At 42.1% G+C, this 9381-nt stretch overlaps 1 protein-coding gene across 2 annotated transcripts in view; it reads left to right on the top strand.

Moving 5' to 3' along the window:
- USO1 (USO1 vesicle transport factor) overlaps window positions 1–8763 on the top strand; it is a 94080-nt gene extending 85317 nt beyond the window's left edge. For both annotated transcript variants that reach the window (XM_059385280.1, XM_059385286.1), the window contains 5 exons: window positions 87–176; window positions 2578–2676; window positions 5086–5193; window positions 6789–7004; window positions 7729–8763. In XM_059385280.1, coding sequence (XP_059241263.1) covers window positions 87–176; window positions 2578–2676; window positions 5086–5193; window positions 6789–7004; window positions 7729–7818 — 603 coding nt within the window. In that variant the 3' untranslated portion in view covers window positions 7819–8763. The remainder of the gene's footprint in view (window positions 1–86; window positions 177–2577; window positions 2677–5085; window positions 5194–6788; window positions 7005–7728) is intronic.
- The last annotated feature ends 618 nt before the right edge of the window (window positions 8764–9381 follow it).

The raw sequence follows: 9381 nt of genomic DNA on the forward strand, positions 1-9381 counted from the left end.
CATAGCTTATATGTGTACAGTTTTCTGTTGTTTCCTGTCTCTTTGGACTGAATTGATTTCATATTTTATTTCTATGCTATTTGTAGAAATCTTCCCAAGCGTCGCCTGGCACAAATGAACAGTCTTCAGCACCAGCTTCTGCTAGAGATTCTGAACAAATTGCAGAATTAAAACAGGTAATTTTCCAGCTTGATCCAAGTTCTATTTCCTGTTGTTTTAATTATAATAGAGTAACAGCCATGTAGTTTCATTAATTGAGAACTACTTTGTTAGTGTAAGCAAAACTTGATAGTGAAGATAGTTATTTGGAAGTCCAGAAGCTTTTTTAGTTATATGGAAATGGTATTTTGCTTTTTGTTAACTGTTTTTATTTTTTAATTGTGTTCTTTTTAACAGATTTGAGCATCTCACCTAGGTTATTTTTAGATTATCAGTGAGCTAACAGTTAAGGAAAATTTAAGTATATTTATAAGTTGCAAATATGAAGATATAAAATCTTATGCCTAATTTTCATATACTATTGACCATGATAATTGCATGGTTAAAGGTATTGAGTGTTTAAACCATTCTGTCCAGAAGAATGTTTGTTTTTGAAACTGGAAAAGGGAATAAATTTGTGTTTATCTCAATTAGATGACTACCTAAAAAGCAAAACAGACTTTTTCTGCTGTAGTAATTTATAATATCTAGAAAAGCAAATTAAACTTTTTCATACTTGCTTATTTGTAATATTTATAATTTCCTGTGACACTAGATCGTGCCAATTTAACTTTATCCAATGAGAATATTAAATGTGTTTGTTCGAGGAAAGAGCCAGAAAAGAACCACTTACGTACAGAATTAAGTACTGGGAAGAAAAGAGTAGAAAAGTACCAGATTGCTCGTTAGTAGATTCTCCCTAAATAAGTTGTGTTTTTTCCTATACAATTTTTTTTCTTTCCTCCTTTCCTGTTTCTTCTGTCCTACCCTCCCTTCTTCCTTTCTTATAAAAAGGAACATACGTTTCTTCTGTTTCTTTTAAAAAACAACAAAAAAAGTAATACTGAAGGAGGAAGTGAACAAGCCCACCATCCCAGGACTTGACTGGCTTCTCCGCTGGGCACGTGATCCCAGCCACGGACATCGCTGATCTGAGAGGAATGACTGTAGACAGAGAAACTGGGTCACGTTTTGATAATGTCCATGAACCCCAAAGTACATTCTACAATTGGTCTTTTCAAAAAAGATAATTTGTTGTTAAGGATTCTTAAGTTACAAGTTTGTGTGAGGAAAATTCACATGCCATTTTGGTTTTCTGAAGCCTGCTTACATGAGAACTGTATTAAAATTAAAGGGAATTAAGTTATTGATAAATGAGCTGGGTTTATAAGTCCCAAGTAAAAATTGTACTCTGTGTTTCCCAGTGAAACTTATTTCTTTATTTCCTTTTTTTTTTTTTAAGTTAGATATCTCTAAAGAGCATTGTCTTTGGATTTTTACTTTCTGTAATTTATTTCTTATCAGTTTTACATTGTTAGAAAGATGTTTTAAATGACAGTTTTGTTATATAGCAAAATCCTGTATAAAAAGAGAATTAAAATTGTCCGTAGCCTGGATGTCTTTGTAACTCGTTGAGATAACTGAATAAAACATCAAAGGAAAGCCTCATATGTATGTGATAAAAAGTTTTAAGAGAACAAAAGAGCTTTCTACATGACCGTATCCCACCGCTTACCCAGTGTCTGCAGACAGAGTCAAGTCCTATCAGGGAGATGCCCCTGGTTGAGAACCACAGTTATAATTGGTTTTTTTACCCTTGGGCGGTTTTGGTGGGGAGAGGGCGAGAAGGTTGGGAATGTCAACATCAAGGATACATAAACTTCCAGTTAATTCCCTCCTTCTCACTACAGCACTAACTACTTTGATCTATGCTAGGAGGCCCGTGGTCTAAATATGTCCTGTCTTTCCCTTTCCAAATACTAAATGTCTAGTCTTTGGCCAGAGAAGAAGAACGTACATGAGATTGAAACAGGGATCCAGTGGTCTTCCTAAGCAGACTTCAACCAGCCCTGCTGGTTTTGACCCCATTTTTACCCACACTTGCAGAGATACCTGGTGGGACCAGATTCCAAGCCCTTCGGTAGGCAGGCACTGCTTGTCAGGTAGCAAGTCCACACATCGCTTTAGGTCCTTAGCTTTCTCAGGTGCGCTGCGGTCCGTTACCGCGGACATTTGCTTTCTGAAATTCCCCAATTTTATTTGTTCGTTTCTCTTATTCTCTTTGTCCTTGTGCATTTCTCTCCCCTTCCCTCCCCCCCCCCCCACCCCGTTCCCTTCCTTCCTCGTTCCCCTCTTCCCCCCTTACGGTGTTTTTACATGGGATCTCAGGAGGAAGCAGAGGTGAAAATATGTATAAGGAACTTGCTTAATTCTCTATCTTGAACGCAAAGTTCAAGGACAGTTTTTTAGAATTAGATTTTAAAACTTGGAAGCTGTGATTTTAGAGAGAGGGACCAACAAAGGAAATAATTTTAAATTTCTTTCTGTAAATACACATTGCCTTACTGAAATTACAACGCAATTATTTTTGTCTCCTAGGAGCTGGCGACATTAAAGTCTCAGTTAAACTCACAGTCTGTGGAGATCAGCAGACTGCAGACAGAAAAGCAGGAGCTGTTAAGGAAAACCGAAACATTTGTATGTTCATTATTACTTTCTTATTCCTGCAAGATAGTAAACACAAGGCTAAGGCTTCTTTCTCAGGCACTCGGTAAAAGGAGCGAAAGGAACAGAAGTGAATGTGTCGGAGAGCACCTTCCCTTTAGGTGACTCACTGGCCGCAGTTCTGGTCACCCAGGCTTCTGGGCCAGCTGGCAGGCGCGTTAGTGTCAGACTCAGCAGATCCGTGTAATCAGTGATTTCATGGTTCATTGTGCTGGTATCTTGTATTTTATCCCATCTGTGTCCCCTTCGGTCCGTCAGTCCAAGCTGACAGGTTTTCTGCTGGTCTAGAATTGTCAAAAACCTTCTTAGTGACCCATCCCATTCCCAGGGATCCACGTCGCCAGACGAGATCCGGATCATCATTGCTGTATTCCAGCCTCTGCCGAGGTGCTTGGCTGGGTCCCCGGGCCACCCGAGTAACTTCTTTATGGAGGTGGCCCAGCCATATCCTCTGTATTGCAGCAGAACACGCTCTGTTGTTTATTGCGATAGGGATAGGCTGAGAATTTTCTAAATCTTCATGTTCTGATTCCCTTTCGCTTAACGTTCTTCTTCAAGTTATTTCTCTCCTGTTACAGTTTACAGTAGGCTTCAAGGAGAAACCACGCCACACCTTTAACACTTTGTTTAGAAATCACCTCACCGAGGGCGCCTGGGTGGCTCAGTGGGTTGGGCCTCTGCCTTCCGCTCGGGTCATGATCTTGGGGTCCTGGGATCGAGTCCCGCATTGGGCTCTCTGCTTGTCTCTCTCTCTCTCTCTTTGCCTGCCTCTCTGCCTACTTGTGATCTCTGTCTGTCAAATAAATAAATAAAATCTTTAAGAAAAAAAAAAAAAAGAAATCACCTCACCAAAGTATCCCAAGTTCATCGCTTTTAAGCTCTACTTCCTACAAAGCACTAAAACAGAATTCAGCCTGTTTCTTTGCCACGTGATAACCAGGATCTCCATGCTCTACTTTCCAGTAACGTGTTCTTCATTTCCATTTGGGGCCTCCCCAAAACCTCCTTTCCCTACATACTTCTACCAACATTCTATTCATGATGATGATCTCTCTCTCTCTCTCTTTTTTTTTTTTTTTTAAGATTTTATTTATTTATTTGACAGAGAGTCAGGCAGAGAGAGGCGGGCGGGGGGGGAGGGGAGCAGGTTCGCTGCTGAGCAGCGAGCCCCATGTGGAGCTCCATCCTAGGACCCTGAGACCATGACCTGAGCCAAAGGCAGAGGCTTTAACCACTGGGCCACCCAGATGCCCCGTGGTGGTATCTTTTCTCCAAGACCACAGAAGCTTTCTCTCTATTCCCTTTTTTTCTGAGCATTCACCAGAATTGCCTTTATCATCCGTGTTTCTACTGACAGTCTCTTCAAGGCAGTGTAGGCTTCATCTGACATGTACCTCAGAGCTCTTCCGGCCACTACCAATTCTGACATCCTGTCCACATTTTTAGGTATTTGTTACGTCAACACCCTCTTTCCCAGTTCTTTGTAGAAAAAGGGCAGGGAAGATTGGAAAACCATGATTTAAGAATATTTCCTGGAGCACTTAAGAAAATCTTTGCATTGGGGCGCCTGGGTGCTCAGGGGGTTAAAGCCTCTGCCTTCGGCTCAGGTCATGATCCCAGGGTCCTGGGATGGAGCCCCACATCGGGCTCTGCTCAGCGGGGAGCCTGCTTCCTCCTCTCTCTCTGCCTGTCTCTCTGCCTGCTTGTGATCTCTGTCTTTCAAATAAATAAAATCTTTAAAACAAAAAGAAAGAAAGAAAGAATATCTTTGCATTTTGGGGTGTTTGGGTGGTGCAGTCGGTTAAGTGTCTGACTCTCGGTTTTGGCTCAGGTCGTGATCTCAGGGTCATGAGATCGAGTCCCACATCATCGGGCACCGTGCTCTGCTCAATCTACTTGAGTTTCTCTCCTTCTTCCTCTGCTCCTCCCCTCCATGCTTGCTAAATAAAATCTAAAAAAAAAAAGTAAGAAAAAATCTTTATATTTCACCAATTAATGGCCTTCAGCTCAGTTTCCCACCTGCTTCTCTGAGATGACAGTGTGGACTCCACTTGCAGAAGTATTGTGAGGAGAGGGCGCTGAGAATTACTCTCTGCTTAGTACATGCTGTTAGAGCTGTGGTCTGACCTTGAGGCTACTTGACCCAACCTTCCCCGTGCTCCCCTGAGATGTGTTGCTGCACCACCCCTGCCTCAGCCTCGGCCTCCCGCTCCACCACAGGCACCGCTTGTCCTCGCTAGCATGTGTGTCAGTACATAGGAATTCTGCTTCCTGTTACTGGAAATACAGTTTCAAAGTAGCGAGAAAATTAAGTCACCTTTGGGATTTCACACTGATTGTGCTTTAAAGAAACTTTTTTTTCCCTCCAATTTCTACCTTCAGGCGAAATCAGCTCCTGCACCAGGAGACAGTGAAGCCGGAACGACTGCAAAGACCACCGACGTGGAAGGCAGGCTGTCGGCGCTGTTACAGGAGACGAAGGAGTTAAAGGTTGCGCTGTGGTGAAACTTTGATTTATTGCATATGCTATAAAATGAACTCAGGAAATTTGATCTTATTTGATGTCTCAGATCTTTAGCTTTATGAGGCAAATTTGTAGGGTGTAATTTTATCTCACAACGTGTGCATTGCTATTTGGATGAATGAAGATCGCATGAGTGAAGGTTTTTAAATGCTGTTTCAGATAATGATACCACATACGTGAAGTAAGAGTGGCTACGAATGTAATTTGAAAGTAGAAATCATTGAAAGTTAAGTTTTGTTTTTTTTTAAAGATTTTGTTTATGAGACAGAGATCACAAGTAGGCAGAGAGGCAGACAGATAGAGAGGATGAAGCAGGCTCCCTGCTTAGCAGAGAGCCCGACGTGGGGCTCAATCCCAGGACCCTGGGATCATGACCTGAGCTAAAGGCAGACGCTTTAACCCACTGAGCCACCCAGGCGCCCGAAAAGTTAAGTTTTCTTGTCAATCTTTAATGACAGTAAGAAATAAAGAATACAGGAGCACCTGAGGGATGCAGTTGGTTAAGCCTCCGACTCTTGGTTTCGCCTTAGGTCATGAATTCAGGGTCGTGAGATCCAGCGCTGCACCGGGCTCCACGCTCAGCGCAGAATCTGCTGGAAATCTTCTCCCTCTCCCTCTGCTTCCCTGTTCATGTTCTCTCTCTCTCTCTCAAATAAAGAAATAAACCTAAAAAAATTTTTAAAAAGAAGTAAAGAGTATAGCTTTGGCTAAAACACAGGCCACACGTAGGCTTTCCATTAGGCTGAGGACACAGGCACGAAAGAGCCTGCCAGCCTGTGTGACAGAGAAATCGGAATAAGTAACATGAAGAGAAGAGTGAGGTGAAAGTAATAAAACTAAAAGGCATGAATACAACCCGTGTGATGATGTCTTTTGGAGCGTGGTCAGATTATTTTGTCTTTATGCCGTGGATTTTATTTGCAGCTGTTTTTCTTTCCCATTTGATCGTATGCATGAAGTTGGGTTTTAAAAAAATGTTTTTATCCTGAGTTCTAATTCTGATGCCCATCAGGCTTCACCTGTAAAATGTTTTTTGTCTTTATTTTGTTACTCTGGTTATCTGAAATGGTTTTATCTCTTAGGTTTTTTTGAAAAATAGCTACTTAAAACTATTTTTTGGATGTTAAACTCTGTTTTTCACAATAACCATCTTTGATATACAGCCTAACATAAATTCTCATGTTACTGGATGAGGGTGTGTGTATGTGTGTGTTCTATCCCCAAAACCTCCACACCCCCCCCAAAATCCTCAGATTGTCACAGAAAGAATGAACCTAAAAATAAAAGAGAGAGATAGAGAGGCACCTGGGTGGCTCAGTGGGTTAAAGCCTCTGCCTTCGGCTCAGGTCATGATCTCAGGGTCCTGGGATCGAGCCCCGCGTCGGGCTCTCTGCTCAGCAAGGAGCCTGCTTCCCCCACCCCCTGCCTGTCTCTCTGCCTACCTGTGATCTCTGTCTGTCAAAAAATAAATAAATCTTAAAGAGAGAGAATTGAACCCATTTGTTAAAACACCTGTGAGAGTGAGGACTAATCTTAGATGGGTTGATCTTTCTTTTCCCAGAATGAAATTAAAGCTCTGTCTGAGGAACGGAGCGCCATCAAAGAGCAGCTGGACGCCTCGAACAGCACCATTGCCATTTTACAAAACGAAAAAAACAAGCTCGAGATGGACGTTACAGATTCCAAAAAAGAACAGGACGATCTGTTGGTGCTGTTGGCTGATCAGGACCAGAAAATATTTTCATTAAAGAATAAACTCAAGGAGCTTGGTCATCCGGTAAGACCGAAATGTTCCCAGAAATGACCGAGAGTGTATTTTCTAGACTTGTACTGTAGTGTGGCAGTGTTGTGCCTCCACATCCGTGTCGCAGGCGTCACTGTGTTGGTCTGTGAATGCAGGATCGTCTGCTCTTCTCCTGTAGTGGTCATTGAGTCGACTTAGGACACACAGGTACCACTTCCAGCATCTGTTAACTGTTCTCTTTTGGGCTTTGAGCCTACAGGTGAACTGATTGGCTCCTGTGGTCACAAGACTCTCATCATCCACATGTTCATTCTCTTTTGTCATGTTTGATCCACATTTGTGTGTAGAGAGGTATGGCCATCTGTCAGCAAGTCAACTTGTCCATCTGGTCTCATGATGGCAGAGGGGGGCGCCTGGGTGGCTCAGTCGGTCAAGTGTCAGCCTTTGGCTTGGGTCATGATCTCCCACGTCCTGGGATCAAGCCCTGAGTCTGGCTCTCTGCTCAGCGAGGAGTCTGCTTCTCCATCTCACTCACCCTCTGTGTTCTCCCTTTCTCTCTCAAATAAATAAATATATAAATAAATAAAATCTTTTAAAAAAAATGGCAGAGAGCCTTGAGCAGTAAATCAAGGAAATCAGATGGCTTGTAATCGACAATTACTGGAAGGAATAAAGAATTTATCAAAGACTGTGTCAGTATGTGTTGAATGCGAAGTGATCAGATGTTAATAATGGTAAGTGTGCATATTCCCTTTAGGTAGAAGAAGAGGATGAACTTGAATCCGGAGACCAGGATGATGAGGAAGATGAAGACGAAGACGATGGCAAGGACCAGGGGCCGATCTAGCCTCCAGACCTCTAGGAATGATAGAGATTGTATTGTAACTTTGAAGATGGAGTCTTAAGACAGTGCTTTGGTTTGCCTCCACAGAAAATAAAGATTTAGAAACCCAAGTTGAAAACACTCACTAGTAAGACTGTTGATGTACTTTTCTTAAATGATGCCACCCATGTTGGAAACCCCAAAACTGACTTCTTGCAGAACACACATCCTTTATTGAAATTCATCTGAATTGACCCAAAAGATAATTTGCAAAGAACTTCAGACACTAAAAACGCACCATTTTGGAGCATGTGGTGGCAGTGCTATTTATCTTAGTTTACTGGTTGTTCACATAAGTTCTGTATTTGTCTATTATTTTCACTTTTCAGAGTATGTGACTTTAAATACTAACACATTTGATTTAACATGTATTGGAATCACTGTTTCTAAATTCAGTATTGGGCTTCTTAGCTAATGATTTCCCTTTAAAGAAGTGGATTTACTCAAAGGCAAGAGAGCACAGACCGGGGTGTATCATCAGCCCTTGAGCCGGTGTGACTCCTGAGACGGGCAGGCTAGGACAGGGTAGAGCGAGTGCCTTGACACCTGATCTGGCTGCGTCGTGTACGTCAGGGAAGTGGAAGGATACTGGCGCACAGAGATGAGGAGGGTGTTTCTGGAAACTTTGGCAACAGCATATTGGCATGTGGTTGGCTTTGGTTTTATTTTAAGCTAAACTTTAAAACATTACAAATGAACAGCTCACACAGTTCAGGTTTAGTTTTGTTATTTGATTATCATGAAACATATTATGGACCTAGTTTTAAAAAGACCCGAACTATGATTTATATAATTTATTGGCATTTTTGCTGAATAGGCTTAAGTCAGATAATAGATTTTTAAAAGCAAATGAAGCAATGTGTCAAAATTTAATGTTTCATAATAAAAATAGATACTATGTTCACTTAATCCCTGGTCATGGTTCCCTTTTTTAGATTTTGAGGAAAGTATTTTATTCTTACTAAAAGCTGAGGCAAATGGAAGTGGTAAGAGGAATTCTCTTCCTGAAAGTACGTAATTATAACTGACTGCTGAAAGCAGTCTTCTCGTTCAGAACTCATTAGGATTCCATAAGACTGGAGGGTCTAATTTGGAACAGAAACAGAAGAGGTTGGAGAAGGGCTCGGGTGTTTCTAAATTGAGCCTTGGAGTTCTTAGCAATGCTTTCCATTTAAAGAAGGAGGTTTACTTAAACGCAAGACAGCAAGAGTTGGAGGATAATGTGTAGCGCCTGCCTCCCGACCTCAGGAAGAGTTTGGTCCGCTCAGGGGCACAGACTTCTGAAAGAGAAGTAGCTTCACGTGTCCCGAAAGGGCAGGTGGCTGTGTGTCACCGAGCACCCAGGAGGGCTCCGGCCCGCTTCTGCCCCCTGTCCCCCAAGAACCTCATGGCTATTACTGGACCAGCTTCGACTCTGTAAAAGTCTTCCTGAACTTGACACCACATAATGAACAAATGGCTAATGACTCTATTTCAGGCTGCTGTCACAAGGATAAAGAAAAATAGGTCAGAAGTATGAATAAGACT

Source organism: Mustela nigripes, chromosome 1 (genome assembly GCF_022355385.1).
Source record: "Mustela nigripes isolate SB6536 chromosome 1, MUSNIG.SB6536, whole genome shotgun sequence".
Taxonomy (NCBI): domain Eukaryota; kingdom Metazoa; phylum Chordata; class Mammalia; order Carnivora; family Mustelidae; genus Mustela; species Mustela nigripes.